Below are 16,152 nucleotides of genomic sequence, written 5' to 3'. Positions count from 1 at the left end.
CTGAGCCATAAGGTGCCTTGGAGGCTTTTCCGGCTGCTCAGGGGCTCAGGCCTCAGGAATCAGGCCCCGGGGGCTGAGTTTCAGCTGCTCTTGGCCTGGGCTTTGTCCCAGGGCTGCGGTGGAGGTGGCACCCAGCAGGGGTGCCAGGGGGCGCGCGGGACGCTTCTCTATTAAGGGAGTGCTCCTTGCATCTTCTCGGTGCCAGGGGCTGCCTGGCACCAGTGGCGGGTTTTGGGAAGTCTGAAAAATAAACAGTGTAAATAAAGCAAAGCTCCACCCGAGGAATCTGAGACAGGCGCTGTCTTCCTCGTGGCTGTGTCTCCACCCCCCGCCTGGGTCTGGTTCTTGGGGATCAGATGCCTGGGGCTGGGGTTTCACCTGAGTGGACCCTCTTCATTTTTATCTTTGTCCAGAAGCCAGAGGCGGGGGCGCGGGTGGCCGTCCAGCTGGCCTGGGGGGAGGCGCGGCCAGAAGTGACTCGATCCACAGGAATGTGGGGCCCGTGCCTTCTCCATCCCTCACCACACTGTTTCCATATCGGGGACCCACTGGACTTATGGGCTCAGCTGTTCCCACTGGTGCCGCTTTCAGCCCAGACAGCCGAGCTCTACGTAGCTTGTGTGTGTGGGGAGGACAAGGGGTGCGACTTCTCACGCGTCGCAGGCAGCGCAGCTCCGGCTTAGGTGTGTGGCAGCAGGGCACAGCCGTCGTGGAGGTGAGGCCGGCTGGGCCGGACCTGGGGCCTGGGACGCGCACGCTCAAGCCTCTGCCCTCTCCCGGCCTGAGGGGCCCGTCAGTGCTGGGAGCCGCGTGCTGGCCCCGCCTGCCCCCCGCAGGCCTGAGGCCGTGGTCTGTCCAGCCTCTCTGTCTGGCAGGGCCGGCCTGCAATCGCCATTCTGGTTGGACTTCCGAGGAAGGACAGAGGTGTCACCGCAAAGCAGTGAGCAGACGCGTCTGGTGTCCAGTGGGCCCTGAGGGCAGGGCGCTGGGACCTCTGCCCTGGGGGGCCGCGGATCCGTGGGGTGCATCGGTGCGCTGGAGCCACTAGGAGAGAGGGAGAGAGTTACTACGAGGAACTGGTTCACGCCGTCACGGAGACCGAGGACGCCCCCCACCTGCCGTCTGCAGGCGGGACACCCCAGGAAGTCTCGGGTGTGTTCAGTCCAAGTCCGCAGGCCTGAGAACCAGGGGAGCCGATGGTCCGTCCTCAGGCAGAAGAAGACCGGTGCTCCCTCCAGTTCATGTGGCCGGGCAGAGAGAAGATCCTCCTTCCTCTGCCTTGCCTTCTGTTCAGGCCCTCAGGGGAGGTGGTCTGCTTTACCCAACCCCCCAATCAAACGCTCATCTCACCTGCAATCACCCTTACAGACACAGCTGGAAATAGTGTTTAGCCAAATATCTGGGCACCCGGGCGTCCAGTTAAATTGACACATATGGTCAGCCATCATCGTGGCTGGGGTGGGGATGGGGGCATTGCAGGAGATTCGACAGCCTCACGGCTTCTGAGCCTCGCTTCCCTCATCTGTGAAATGCAGTTGGTGGCTCCTGCCTCGGGGGGTATCACGTTGAGTGAGGGGGAGAATGGACACAGAGCTCATGGTTGTCTCAGAGCCTTGGCAGTGGGCGTGGTTGTGACTGCACAGCGTCCACCTGGTCCTCCTTGGTCCCCCTTCCCTGCCCCATGTCTTCTTGAAGGCGTGTCGGGCCCCCGTGCTCACCCCACCCAGAACCACTCAAGTGTGTACCTCTTACAGTGTTGTTTACATGGTGGGTGAGTTCACCTAAAATTGGGGCCATGTTGGGGTCCTCCCAGCCCAGAAAGAGGCCAAGGCTTAGTGGCAGGTATCTTGCTCATTTTGGGCAGACCTGGCCCATGTTGTTGACCCATACCTAGTCATCCTGCAAACATGGAGAGTGTACGCGTCCGGGGGAGCTGGACATGAAGACCAGGTCTGCAGGACGCCCTGCTTAGGGCTCTGGAATCTTTAGAAAGAAAGTGACTGCATTCACTCCTGGTCGGTCGTAGTTTAGCAGCGAGTTTGTGGAATGAATGAATGAATGAATAAATGATACGAGAGCCTCTCTGGAGGACGGCAGGGGAGCAGCTGGCACCTCTGACCCCAGCGTTCTGGGTTCTGGGTGCATGTCAGATGGCAGAGGCTGCAGGTGGGTGTCTGGCTGCAGCCTGGGCCCCTGCTGCACTGCAGGCCCTTCTCCAGCTTGTCTCGCTGTCCGTGGGAAGGCCTCCGTCGGGCCAGCGTGGGTGTCCCTGCCACTGTCTGCAGGATGGCCTGGTTGCCCGGGTGGCAGACTCAAGCCCCGTGACCTGGCAGCAACAGGGCGGCCGCCTGCTGGGAGCCTCTGGGGTCTGGTCGGCTTAGCGCCTCAGCAAATCTGTTCGAGTTGGGACTCGCCTGTCCTGTGCCTCCCCAGGGATCGCGTGCCGGGCGGAGGGGTGTGTACAGGGAGGCACGAAGTGGAGGTCTGTTCTTGCTCCCTCCGGGGGTCCGGGGAGAGATCAGTGCGTCCTCCCTCCTCCTCGTCCGGCCCACTTCCCCCGTGTTATAGACCCCGGGGCAGGGAACCTCGCTTCCCGAGACGGGTAGATGCAGTTATGCTGGGACCTAGCCCCATCCCGACCTGTGCCCGTACATCTCCATCCCACAGGCAGTCCTGGCGACCAGGCACACTCGAGTCAAGCCCAGACTTTGGAGTCTGATGGACTTGGCTCCATTCTGGGCTCAATTCCTCACAGCCGAGTGGCCTCGGACAAGCGACTCGACCCCACTGAGACCAGGCTGTCTTATCTGCAAAACAGGGTAGTGAGAGTTAGGTGGGAAAATGCATGTAAAGGGTTTGGCTGGCCAGGGGCCAGCAGCCAGATGGTGGTGGCTGTTACTGCAGGTGGCGGCCGGGTCCCCGTGTTACCTGGGAGGACCAGGGCCTCTGGCCCCACAAGGGACGGGTTCCAGGTTCTGGAGCCCTCGGCAGAAGCCCAGGGGAGGGTATGCCCAGTGCTAACCAGCCCCCAGTGGCCTCAAGTGACCTTTGCCCTCTGCCCCGTCTTTAGGAGTCGCGCGGACCTCCAGTGGCCGTCTGCGGAAGCTTGGTGACCCGACTGGCCCGGGTAAGTGCCTCGTTCCGCCTTGGCCCCCCTCTGTGGGTCTGGGGCAGGAGTCACTGCTCACAGGCTTGGAAGAGACTCGACCACCACAGCCTGGTGTGGGCAGGGCGGAGGGGTGGGGGGCGTGCGGGGACTCCGCCTCTCAATCTCGGGGCCCCAGCCAGGTCTGTGCGGCTTCTCCCCACCGGGCACCTCTGCCTCCCAGATCTGCCCCCAGGGCAGCCATCTAGGAGGCTACCTTGCAGTTTTGTTGGCATGTCCAGCAGCCAGGCCCAGGGTCCGTGCTCCTTCTGTGGCCTCTTGTCAGAGGACATTGGGGCCCAGAGAGGGAGGGACTTGTCCCCCCAAGGAGATGGCAGAGATGTGTCAAGGACCTGTGGGGTGCCAGACCCCAGGCCGGATGGGCGGAGGGACATACTGGTGATGTGGCAGCTGTTCTGGAGGAGGGGATGTCCCCACCGGGGGCCCACACCCCACCTTCAAGGCCAGCCACATCCAGTACAACTCTCTGTGTCGGTGGATGTGCTCTGTACCCGCGCCATCTAGTACGGTAGCACCTGAAGGATACACTGTTAAGTTTATTTTATTTATTCATTCATTTGCATAGAATTATTTAATTTATTTTTAAAATTAATTTCCACTTAATGTGTCCATGTGGCTAACGGTGCTGAAATTAGGTGGTTCCAGACCACGCTGGCTCTCTGGGACCCCAGAATTCTGCCCCCAGATGTTCCCGAGCCCACTTCCGGGGCCAGCCCAAACCTCTCCCCAAGTTTGTCCTCCAGAGGCGACCCCCAGCTGGTGGGCTGGGCACCCCCAGGGCCATGGGATGGCCGAGGGCGGCTCTTTCTGGGGAGCGGGGTAGGGGTGGGAGTCATGTCAGACGGTGCGTGATGTTCAGGCCGCATGTATGAAGCCCTTGCAGGGCAGGATGGGGCTAGGGGTGGGAAAGGAAGGGTGACGCAGGGCTGGAGGCCTCCAGCCTCCAGGGTGGTGAATGATTCACATCCGTGGTTAAGCAGGAGCCCCACCCCCTGCAGACATGTTAGGCCGCTAACCACTGGGCTGTCCAGCCGCCGCTGTGTTCCTGGGGAGCTTTTCTTGGCTCCCCCTGCCTCTGCAGCTGTCTGCCTCTCTCTGGTGGGCCTGATGGGGCCTGATGGGGCCTGATGGGATGGGGGAGGCCCCTGCACCCTGGGAGTGAGGGCTGGGGAGGCTGGTGTCCTGGGCTGTGTGGACACAGCCTCCTTCTGGCCGTGACTTCCCCTTGCTCAGACTGGCCAGTTCTGTGCCATCAGCACTTGGCAGCTGTGGCCACGGCTCCCCTTGGAAGCCTAAGGCATAATTTGCCCAAGCCCAAAGCGGCAAGCCATGATCTGGGTTTCACATGGGACCGCCTGCTGACACACGAAATCCTCTCTCTGGGGGCCCCTGCGGGCTCCGGCCCAGACACCCATTCCTTGTCTTCCTGGTTCCTGTCTCAAATCCCTGCCTCCCAGTGGCTAGGACCTTGTTCCAGGTAGGGTTCTTTCCTGGACCCCCAGCCTCTCAGCCCCGTACTCCCTCTGACCCTCACAGAACCCTGCATTTGGAGCCGCCATCCACCCCTGCCCTCATCCCAGCCTGACCTCTGTCCCACACTCTGCCTGAGCTGTGTCTGGCCCCTGCGCCCCGGCTCTTCCCCAGAAGGCAGAGGGCCCACATTGTGGTGCCTCCTTCTTTATTTCAGGATTTCACGAGGCTGTGTTTGGGACTGGGAGACCAAGGGATGGCTGTTTCTGGCATGAGCCACAGTCCCTCAGCCCAGACGACACCCACGGTTGACCTCTGACAGCTTACTCACTTCCTGTCTTTTTTCAAAAAAATGGAATTGTTAGGCATATAAAAAATGTAAAGAATAAAATAAAGCACCTGTGCACCCACTATCCCGCTTAAGAAATAAGGTGTTACAGGTGTAGCCCAAGCATCTGGGGACCCTGTTCTCGCTGGGGGGGAGGGGCGCACGTCTGAATTTAGAACTGTTAGAACTGCTCCAGTGAGCGTGTCTGTACCACGGGTGGTCTGCACGACATGCCGCCTCCTCCTGGACGCCAGGAGCATCACATCACGTGTCCCAGGGAGCCAGCCTCTGCCCTGTGCTTTTTCATGAGATGGAACAACTTTGAGATTTGTCCACAGAGATCCATGTAGCTTAGTTCATTTATTTTGACTGTGGGCGGGGGTTCCTCCGTGTGGGGAGGTGGAGTTTTCTACCCCTCGGCCTGTTGCTGGAGGTCCAAGGAAGGGTTTCTCTGTTCCAAACACTGCTGGACAAGTGCTCGTGGGCAGACGGGCTGGGCTGGGGAGCTGCGCACCCCCTGCCCTCCCCAGTGGCCTTCTGGTTTGTTCCTACACTCACCCGATTTCTGTGCCGTGAGCAGCCGGTCTGGGCAGCTGCCTCCCAGACCAGTCTCCGGCCGACCTTTGCCCTGGTTCCCACGGCACATACATGGCGTTTCCGCCGTCTACTTCCTCACCTCGCTGCTGCCCAGCCAGCCCAGCCTGCCGGCCCCAGGCTGGGATCCCTGGGGCCTTCTTCTGCCCTGACTTCCGGTGCGTGGCTGGGTCCTGCCTCTCCTCCTTCAGATACCTCCGGGGTGGTGGCCTCGGCCCCAGTTGCACCTTTATTCCTCCGGGAGTGGGGTCAACAGTGCCCCCTCCTACATTCACGTTCACTCAGAACCTCGGAAAGCGACTGTATTTAGAAATAGGTCTTTGACAGGTTAGTGAAGGGTCTTGAGGGGAGGTCATACTGGAGTTAGGGTGGGTCCTAACTCCCTCCTAAGAAGAGGGCCACATGGAGACGGGGGCAGGGATTGGAGCTTTGCAGCTGCAAGTCATGGGATGCCTGGGGCCACCAGAAACTGGAAGAGGCACGGAAGGATTTTTCCCAGAGCCTCTGGAGGGACCACGGCCCTGCTGACACCTTGGTTTTGGACTTCTGCCTCTAGGACTGTGAGAAAATCAGTTCCTGTTATGTTAAGCCGCCGGTTTGTGTGATCTGTCCCAGCGGCCGCAGGGAACTAGCGCTCCTTTCCAGTGGTTATCGCGGGTGGTCAGTTCTCCCCCACGGAAGGATCTCCCCAAAACGCTGCTGTCTGGGCTGCGTCCCTGCCCTCTGGGGTCGGGGGAAGAATATGATCCCTGTGGCTTCCTCCCCACCCCCACCTTCCTGTGCTAGCTCACCCACCCCTACCCAGCGTGTCTCCAGCCCAATGTCATTGCGCTCAGCTGTACTCATTGTCCTACTGTCGTCGTCCCCCATGGACAGTAACTGTCCACTGTCTCTCCAGGGCAGCACAGGAGAACTGCTTGCCCTGCCACTGAGGGAGGGAGGGAGGGAGTAGGGAGGGAGTGTCCTCTGCTGGGGAGATGGTCCAGGAAGAGGCCCCCAGAGTCTTGGCCACTGTGCATCTGACTCCTGGGCTCCCGCAGGCACCCCCAGCTGTTACATCCCCTCCTACCCCCGACACCCACTCCTCCTCCATTTCTCTCCTGTCTCAGCCTTGCCACCCACCCAGGCACTCAAGCAAGAAGTCCCAGTGTCGTCCTTGACCTCTGTCCCCCCAGAACTCCCAAGTCAACACAAGATCTTGTCAGCTCGCCTCCCCCCACCATGGCCCTTGGTTGGGCCGCCCGTGATCTTGATGTGTCTCCCCTCACCCCTACCCTTTCCTCCCAGCGGAGGCTCCTCCCTGTCCAGTCAGCATTCAGAGGGCTTTACTCAGTCCCTCCCGAGTGCCTGGGCCAGGCCAGTTGGCACCATTTACGAGCTCCTTACAACAGATGTGGTCAGTGTCCCCTGGCTCGAAGAACCTTTGGTTCCCTTCTCCCCACGGGATGACCTGTAAACTCACTGTGACGCCTCCCAGCCTGGCCCAGCCTCCCACTCTGCTCTGATGGGTCCCAGCCCTGGAAGTCATTCTCTTTCAGGGTAATTTGACCCAGCCTGACAACCCCGTTAGCAGGTGGGCGGTGGGGAGTTCTGCATCCTCCCCACCCTGGGGCTGGGCGCTTGCGGCAGGCGGCCAGTAAATATCATTGAACTGAACTTGATAGGAGAAGCTTGGGGGGATTGGCAAAAACAAAAAAACAAAACAAAACAAAAAAACAAGTTTAAAACAGAAATATCAGTCTCTTTTTGCCTTGGCTGAAAAGTCGCTTTTCTGTTTGCCTTCTGGAGAAGAAATTTACGGAGGATGCCTTGTCTCCAGGGAGGAGGAGGAGGAGAGGTAGACCTGGTCCAGCAGGGCAGCTAGCAGGCATGGGTTTACATTTAAGTTATTTATTTAACACAAATGAAAAACTCAGTCCTCAGTAGCACTGGCCATGCTGGAAACTCTCAGCCACACGTGGCTGCCACACTGACCTTGCAGATACAGACGTTTACATCAGCGCAGAAGGTTCTGTTGGGCAGGGCTGGGCTGGGTTAGTCTCCACACTGGATCTCACAGCCATTGTTCATTGAGTGGGCATTTATTAGGTGCTTACTGAGCAGGCAGAATGTTGGGCTCCCAGCGGGAAGTGAGAGGCAACAGCCCTTTGGGGAGTTTTCAGTATTCTTCAGAGTTGAAGCACGGGGGGCCTTGGGGCAGACTGCCAAGGGCCCTGGTCTCCACGACGCTGGATTCCCCCTTACTCTGCACAGGCAGGTGGGGGCGGCCTTTAGGAGTGAAGTGCCAATCCCGGCTTCGGCAGGGCCGCAGTCAGGGAAGGATGGCTGAGAGTGGGGGCTGTTAACCGTGGAGTTTGGCCTCATCTGGGCTGCTCGTCTCCATTGTCCAGATTTCCTTCCACACCGATCTGGAAGAACTCCCAAAGCAACAGGCCAGCCCAGGCTGTTTGCACCAGTAAACCCTGTGGCTGTCCCCAGGGCCGAGAGTAGCGGGATTGTATTTATTTAGTTGCAGCTGAAACTTGAGGCACAATAAAGAGTGGAGCAAAGATTCCGGAGAGGAATGCAGCCGGCCCCGGGCCCGGACCCGGCTTGCTTGGGGAAGCTGCGGCAGCCAGACTGGGGCTGGCCCAGGAGGGCCTCGGCCGGCTGCCCGGCTGCTGGCAGGTACAGTAGCAGTGGCTGCAGGAGGGTCAGTGGGAGGGGCTTGGGGGATGGAGCGCCTTTATTTTTAACTCAGGGAAGCAATGGAATGTGGGGATGAGCAGGAAATGAATGGAAAAGTCAGTTTTTAAAATGACAGGCTGGCGGCCCCTCTAGCTTGGAGCTGACTGTGGAGTGGTCCCATGTACCTGTATGAGGGGTGGGGAGGTGAGCAGGGCAGGAAATCTGAGCCCAGAGCCTCAGGAAGTGTCCTTTCAGTCTGATTGCTAGTCCTCCACCTCCTCACAGGCCCCTCCCCAGGATGAGCACCGGGAAGAAGATTGTGCCCTCCCGAGGCCCCTGATGCCCAGGTCAGGATCACCTGCAGCTCTTGCTCCCTTTTCTCCTGGCCTGGGATCGCCTCTCACTTCTGTGTCCCCTCCCTGGTGGGTGCGGGGGCAAGCAGACGTGCTTCCTGGAAGAGGGCCTAGCTGTATCTTTAAAGATAAAGCAGTCCTTCCTCCTTCTTACACTGGGCCCCTTGCTGGCGACGGTGACATCGGAAAGGAGGTGTCTGGGAATATGCAGAGCACAGGTGGAGGTCTCTGGAGTGAAGGACAGAGAGATACTGCTTTTAGAACGGTCTGGAAGGGGCTGTTGGACAGCTGTGCCCACCCCAGCAGGTGGGCAGGCTCGGGTGGCCGGGAACTGGGGCTGGCACAAGCAAAGTTGCCCCAGACTGTGGCCCGGAGGGGAGGGGGTTCTTGCCTCCCTAGGATAGCAGGCATTGGTCCAGTTTGGGAAGTGCTGGCTTAAAAAGCCAGCAGACACTCCCCCCCCCACCCCCCCCCACCAGCCCGCTGGGACTACTCTCTGGTTTACTATGCTAGTGGGCCTGGTGAATTTAAGATTGGGACAAAGTTTTGCATAACCATAGAGCCACATCCATATCCTGCTGGATGGGGGAGCCATGTGGGGCTCCCGCTTTGGGGATGCAGGTCTGGCCTGACCTTGCCAGTTGTCCCCTGAGTGGCCAGTGCTGGGGTCGGGGCTGGGACTCCTCAGCAGTGGGGGCGAGGGGCTGCCCTCCCGCTCCCCCTGCCTGGCCTCACCCTATCTGCGCCCAGCCTCTGCGCCGGCTCATGACTAACACGGCCCCATTGGAGCCAATCAGTGCTGCCAGGTTTTTGGTTTCAGATTATCCCTAGCTTGGGCCAGAATGCTCAGATTTTTAGGCATGGTTGGGGAATGGACATTGAGCCAGACTGTGCTGGGAGGGGGGTGCCCAAGGGTCAAAGCCGTTCTCGGCAGCTGCAACAACCACAGCAGCAAAACCCACAGCGCGTGCCACCGGCGCCTGCAGGAGGAGGCGGCCGGGACGGCTGAGGCCATGGCGGGGCTTCTTGTCCCGGCCCACCCCGCGTTTCCCCAGCCGGCCTGGGTCTGCCGCCTTGCGGGGCCTTCCTGGGCCTCTTGACGTGGCTGGAATGGGTGCCGGAGGGTCCCCCATGGCATTCGAAGTGTTCTTTCTTTTCTGTAGTTTCTAAATTTATTATGATGAACACATAGTGCATTTATACTCAGTAAAAGCAATGAGGAAGAGTTCTCTCAAAATCAAAAAAGAGACTGAATGAACAAACCCCCAAACCTCCCTGACTCCCACCGTTCCAGCTCTGTGGCTGTCAGTGGTTGGTTTCATGTGGCGTCGTGGAATGAAGTGCAATCACGAGAAGACGTGGCCCGGGGAGCGCAGGCCCACGGGCTGTGGTGTCTGTACGAGTGCCCCTTGGCGGCTGTAACAGACGCCCACACACCACGGGGCTTACACCAACAGAAGTGCCTTCTCCCACAGCTCTGGAGTCCAGAAATCTGAAATCAAGGTGTCCACAGAGCCGTGTGCCCTCCTAAGGCTCTGAGGGAGAAACGTGTTTCCTTCCCTGCCTCTTCCAGCTTCTGGGGGCTGCTGGCTTTTCTTGGCTCATGGCCGCATCACTCCGGTCTCCAAGACCAGCATCTTCGCACCTCTCTCTGCTCATCCTCTTCTCTGTATGTCAGATCTCGCGAGTGGCGTTTAGGACCCACCCTGATGATCCAGGACATTCTCCCATCTCCAGATCCTTCACTGAATCCCACCCACAATGACTCTTTCTCCAAATAAGGTCCCCTGCACAGGTGCCAGGGATTGGGTTGTGAGATCTTAGGGGTCATCATTCAGCCCACCACAGTGCCCGGAAGTCTCCAGACCCACCTTCCGTCACTTGGAGCCACCCTTGGAGCTGTCCTCCAGGTTCTGCTGGGGGAGGGGGGTTGCAATTTGGTGTCTCCCAGCAGGTGTCACCCCACCCAAGAAGATGCCCTTACTACCTAGGAGACTGCATTTGGGGTCCTACCCTGGGCAGGAGGGGACAGGGACTTTGTGCCATCCAGTAGAGAACCGTGCATAGGCCTCTTGTGGGAACACAGCTCACGTGGCCGTGTGGGGCAGGGGCTGCAAACTCAGAGGCCGCTCTGGAGGAGGGGCTGGCATTTAATGAAAATGAGTGAGGGGGCTGGGGGTTGCGGGTGGACCACAGCAGACCAGAAAACGCGCTTTTATCTAAAGTGAATAGCACGCCTCAAACCAGCGCCGTGTGGCTGGGCCGGAAGGCTCGTTCAGTGCGGCCATGGGCCATGAACCCTCCCTTTTCCGACAGAAGCGGAAAATCTGGAGTTCTCAGTGCGATTGCCCAAGTATTCGACACTGGCACGAACACATGATTGCTTTAAACAGGGTCAGGCAGACAAAACCTGTTTCTTTGTCTTGGGCAGAGGGTTGCCAGTTTGAACCCTGGAGGTGAATAAAACTTAAAGAGCAGAGGGGATGCCCCCCAGTCACAGCCCCCCAGCCCTCACCCTTAGCACGTGCTGCCGCCCTCCCTCTCCCCACCGAGCTGCCAGCTGAGCAGCCCGGGTACCCCAGTGAGCAGCAGGAAGCAGCACCGAGCCCCCAGCCCAGCTGGGCCCCCCGTCCCTGCCCAGAGAGGCGCTGAGTCTGGGGAAATCGGTGGCGAGGAGCCGCGCTCCCTCCCGGGGGACGGCGGGAGACTCACTGACTCATGAGTGTGTGGCAGGAGTCTTCCAGGAAGTCTCCATCCCGCGCTCTCCCTCTGGCTCAGGCGGGACGGCCAGCTGCCTCCACCACCGCCACCGCAGGCTGCCGGGACACCCAGGCGTCTGCCGGGGTGACTTCTCTGGGCTCCTCCCCGGCAGGTGCTCCTGAGCCGGCCCTCCGCCGCCTGCCCAGGGCGCGACTGCCCCTCCTTCCGGCCGGGTCGGGGTTGGGGTGAAGGGCCGGCGGAGGTTGGAGGGCAGGCAGGCGGGAACCAGGCTTTCCAAACGCTGGAACCAAAGGAAATCGCAGCATCGCGGGCCGGGGTGGGGGAAATGAAGGACTTTGGAAGTCGCCAGGAATTCGACTCTGCGAGCTGGTTTCCAAGAGGCTAAGTTCAGCTTCTCCAAGTGGATATTAAAAAGGAGCAGCGAGGCTCGGGCGGAGGGGCCGGAGGGGGTGGAGAGAAGGCCGCCGGAAGCCGCACGCTGCACCTCTGGAGCCGCGCACACAAAGCCCGGCGGCCGGTCCTCGGCCCAGGAGGACCCAGGGGACCGCGGCAGCCTTTCAGGGTCCACGTCCGGCCCTCGCGCCCGCCTCTTCTTTTTTTTTTTTCCACGTCTCTCCTTCACTCCTCTTCCCCTCCCGATTCAGAGACAATGCTACTTCGGTTTGGAGCTCTAACATATGATCAGCACATGGAAATGTGGTAATTTGGATGTATTCGTGATTGCAACAGATTGAAGAAATTAGACCAGACAAAGAGTGTTTCTGGAGGAGGAGGAGGAGGCAGAAAGAGGGAGGGAGACGGGGTGAGAAAGGGGAGGACGCCTCTGGAAAGGGGGACGCCGGGACTCCCGCCTGCTGCTAAATATATCCGTAGTGATGGAGAGAGACCGGATCACAGGTAGGCCAGCGGCCCTCCTCCCCGAGGCTGCCCCTTCCCCTTAACTCAGAGCTTTCTTTATGGTTCGGGAAGTAGGCACCCTGGGGTCACTTTGACTCATTTCTGTGGGCCTACTTCTTTCCCTTTGGGCTGTTCTGAGGTCTTGGATGTAACGTTCCGAAAGCCAAGCTTGGCGAAGTCTGGCTGTTACTGGATCTCGGCTCCCCTTCCCCGACTAGTTCTCTTTCTTTTCCCCACGTGCTGCTTTTGCATCTTAAGACGGCTGTGAATGTGGAGCCCGTGGGCCCCGGTCTCCGGGAAAGGGTGGGGGGACCCACTTCTGGCACTGGGGTCCCAGGCGGTGGCATCAGGACGCCGGTTGTGGTTTGTTTGTCCCCGATGCGGTTTGTTTGTTCACTGCCAACCAAAGTCTGTCTTCAAGGCCGCCTTGGTCTCCTCCCTGAAATAGCATTTTGGTGCCTTCCCGGGAGTTGATTACAGGGGTGGGAGCTCCGGGTGCCCAGACAAGACGTGCAAATGCAAGAGGGAGCGTGTGTGTGTGTGCATGTGTGTGTGTGTGCGTGTGTGTGTGTGTGTGTGTGTGTGCATGCACACACGCACAGCACAGAGACCTTGTCCTGTTCTGTCGGAAGCTCAGGGGAGTTAGCCAAGATGACTCCCTCTTGGGGGTGCTGGTGTCACTGTACTCACCTGGGCACCCTGGACGAAGCGGGGTGGGGGGAGTGATGATCCACGGTTACCAAGGGATGTTTTAGGACAGAAAGATCAGAGTGGTGGGCCCTGCTCAGATTCTGGGGCAGAATCACCGTTTAAAACATCTGAGTGTCGCATCAGGGCAAGGAGTGAGGGCAGACGACTGGTTCTTGGGCTGGAGGGACCCTCCAGGTGCCTGAATTGGTTCCCCGCACCCCATACGGGATGCAGGCCAAGTGGTTCACGTTGGCAGCCCCCAGGGAGCGGGCTCAGACCCACTGGGGCTGGGCAGGAACTGACGAATGGAAAGGAGGCCGCCCTCCTAAGTCACCCCGCAGAAGCCCCTCTTTTCCAGGGCAAGCCTCCTCAGATCTTCAGCCAGGCGTGGTGTACTGTGTCGGCATCTGACATAGTCACGAGTAATTCCAATTCATTTCAAGGCCTGCTGCTTAGGGCGCACCCCGCAAGCCAGGTGCTGGGGTACACTGTGCAGGCCTGAGACATCCTGGGGCATCAGCCTCTGGGCTTCAGGTGTTCTGAGCTGACCCTGGGTCAAAGTGAGGATAAGAATGTCACCCCACACATGTCATTGGCCTGGTCTCTTGTTTGCCACTGTGTGAATGTGGGGGGGGGGGCCTGGGGAATGAAGGTGCATCTTGGTGGCTCCTCTGAAGACGGCCCCTTGCCTGCTGCTCTAGGGGCTGATCGGATCCCAATGTGATGTCAGGGCTGCCTGGCGGCCCCTGGGAATGGAGCTGCTCACAGGGTGTGTGCGCGTGCCCTCCTCCCCAACCCCGTCCCATGCCGCAAATGGGACTGCGACTGACCGCGGGAGGTGGGGCAGCCACGGAGATCCTTGGAAGGCACGGCTGGTGAAACCGCGTCTCGTCTGTGTTTGAGCTCAGTGACACTGGCCAGCTGAGGGTGGACGGGGCACAGAGCCAGGGCTCCCTGTTCTCAGCTGGCAGGGGCTGCAGGGCGGGGACACTGAGAGGACCCGTGCGGGGCCTGGGAGGATGGTCACTCCACTGGCTTGGCTGGCAGGGGCCTCTGGCCCAGCCTTCATTTCACAGATGACCAAGTCACAGCCTAGATGGGTGACCACCAGGGGACCAGGGAGCCGGGGTACAACAGCCAGAAGGGGTTCCCTGGGGAACCAGAAGTCATGGCAACATCTTAGAATGTGCTGGGCTGAGCAAACTCCAGGAGCTTTTCACAAACTCAACAAAACTGCCTTTGAAAACGGTTAGCTCTGTGCCTTTACATCTGTGCTGAGCACCTCGGCCGGTGACAGCATGGCAAAGATGAAGTGGGGACCTTCTCCAGGATGTGCCTGAGGAAAAGTTGGTACTTTCTATGAAATCCTCATTTGGATGCGTTTTCATTAAAAAATACCTATTTCTTTCAAAGCTCAGTAAGAAACTGGTTACAGATATGAATGAAAAGGAAAGTCCCCAGTTGTCGTCCCTTGTTCCTCAAACCTGGTCAGACCTTGTCTTTAAGTTGTAACTCGGAGCATAAGCAGTCTCTGGGGAAGCTCGGTCCACCCTCTCCCCGCTGGGACCTTGAGCACGTCCCTCTGCAGCCCTGGATTCAGTTTCTAAATCTGTGGCAGGCGGGTGTTGGGTCCGCCTGCCCGGGGCAGCATCCCCCACCGCCAGTGGGCTTCTGAGCCTGTTCTGGGGACCCCTGCTGCTGCGGGGGCTCCTTCTCACAGACGCTTCCCCTTTTTCTCACCATAAGGCGTTGTGATGTCTGCCTCTGTCCTGTCCCCACCACCCACCAGGTAGGGGTGGGGCTGGGGGCCAGGATGCTGAGTGTGTCTGGCCGGGCGCCTGTTGGCCAGACACCCCACATGCCAATTTCCAGGAGTGGCTGTCCCTGCTCATGCCCCACTGGGCGTGTCTGGCTGGCTCTTGGCCACTGCCCAGCAGCTGTCCAGGAAGGGCTTGTGGGGAGGGGGCTTGGGGCAGGTGCGAGTGGCCACAGGAGACCTCAGATCTTCTCTCTCCTCCCTCTCTTGGGAGCACCCAGCTCCCCCCCCCACCCCCGCTTGGTTTGTGACCCGAGGGCTGGGTCCTCTTCTGCTGTCAGGCACCCTCCAACCCCCTGGAGGCTGCGGCCTTGCCCTGGGAAGATGCTGGAGGGCTTGTCAGCAGGGCAGGGATGAGTCACGGAGCAGTGCCTGGCCGCTGAGACACAGGCTGCTCCTTCCAGCCAAGGGTCGGCGTTTTTCCCTTGTTCTGGACTGGCTTTGTGGCTTTTACAAATCAAGCAGTTTTATCTTGTTCCAAGTACTTGTGTTTCAGCAGGGAGAATCTCCAGGAAGGGAACTTTCCACTGAAGGGCTGCAACTGAGCTCAGCTGGGCCTTGGGGAGGGTGGAAATGGCCACGCGGGTGAGTTGTCAGCAGGGAATGTGGACGTTTCTCTGCTCGGTCGTGAAGGTTGGTGTGGGGGCCTCAGGGGGCCAGGCCACACTGTCACCGAACGTCTGTCCCTGGCTCACCCAGGAGGAGAGAGCTGGCACTCTGCTCTGCTCGGGGGACTCCTGTGTCATGGCTATGGGAGGAGGGGGCAGGCCGGGAGCTGGACAGCCCCCACCATGGGAACCGTGCCTTCGTCCTCACTCTGCTGCCCCCTCCTGTCTTTGGGTCCCTGGGCCTTTGATACCCTTGGCCTGGGCAGCCGCTGCAGTCATCAGCTTCCTGGACCCGCCTGGCCCTCTCTGGCTTTCCTTTCCTTGTCTCCAAGCTGAGAAGCTTAGCCTGAAGCCCTCCTGGCCTCTTCCTCTTCTAGCTCTGACTGGCAAGGGCCTGGGGTCCTAGAGATGCTGTCACCAAGTCCCACAGACCGGGGCGCTTACACCAACAGTGGCTGAATCTCTCCCAGGCCTGGAGGCCGGAAGTCCAGCGTCAAGGTGCCTGCGGGACTGGCTTCTTCGGGAGACCCTGAGGGAGGATGCTTTCCAGGCCTGTATCCTGGCTCCTGGTGGTGACCAGCACACCTTGGCATCCTTGGCTGGTGGCTGCCTCCCTCCGGTCTCTGCCTCTGTTGTCACACAGCCTTCCTCTGTGTTTCAAATCTCCCTCTGCTTCTAATTTTTTTTCTTTAACTTATTTTATTTTTTTTTAGGGAAAGGTTATTAGGTTTATTTATTTATATATTTATTTTTAATGGTGGTACCGGGGCTTGAACCCAGGGCCTTGTGCATGCTAAGCAGGCCCTCTACCACTGAGCTATATCCTCCCCTCGCTGCTTCTC

The 16,152-nt window shown here is 59.4% G+C and overlaps 1 protein-coding gene and 1 long non-coding RNA gene across 3 annotated transcripts in view; one reads left to right on the top strand and one right to left on the bottom strand.

The window, feature by feature from the left end:
- SEPTIN9 (septin 9) overlaps positions 1-16,152 on the top strand; it is a 151,803-nt gene that overhangs the window by 12,734 nt on the left and 122,917 nt on the right. Inside the window, exon 2 of one of the 2 annotated variants that reach the window (XM_064495481.1) lies at positions 3,071-3,127. In XM_064495481.1, the coding sequence (XP_064351551.1) occupies positions 3,071-3,127 (57 nt within the window). Of the gene's footprint in view, positions 1-3,070; positions 3,128-11,974; positions 12,197-16,152 lie in introns of those variants that run through there. The other variant, XM_064495482.1, reaches the window with a different exon arrangement.
- LOC116157831 (uncharacterized) lies at positions 7,279-11,476 on the bottom strand. The gene is made up of 2 exons (XR_004142084.2): positions 11,291-11,476; positions 7,279-8,806 (listed from the first exon to the last, which is right to left on the bottom strand). It is a non-coding gene; the product is annotated as an uncharacterized LOC116157831 (long non-coding RNA).

Source organism: Camelus dromedarius, chromosome 16 (assembly GCF_036321535.1).
Source record: "Camelus dromedarius isolate mCamDro1 chromosome 16, mCamDro1.pat, whole genome shotgun sequence".
Taxonomy (NCBI): Eukaryota; Metazoa; Chordata; class Mammalia; order Artiodactyla; family Camelidae; genus Camelus; species Camelus dromedarius.
This window is presented reverse-complemented; position numbering and strand designations above follow the sequence as displayed.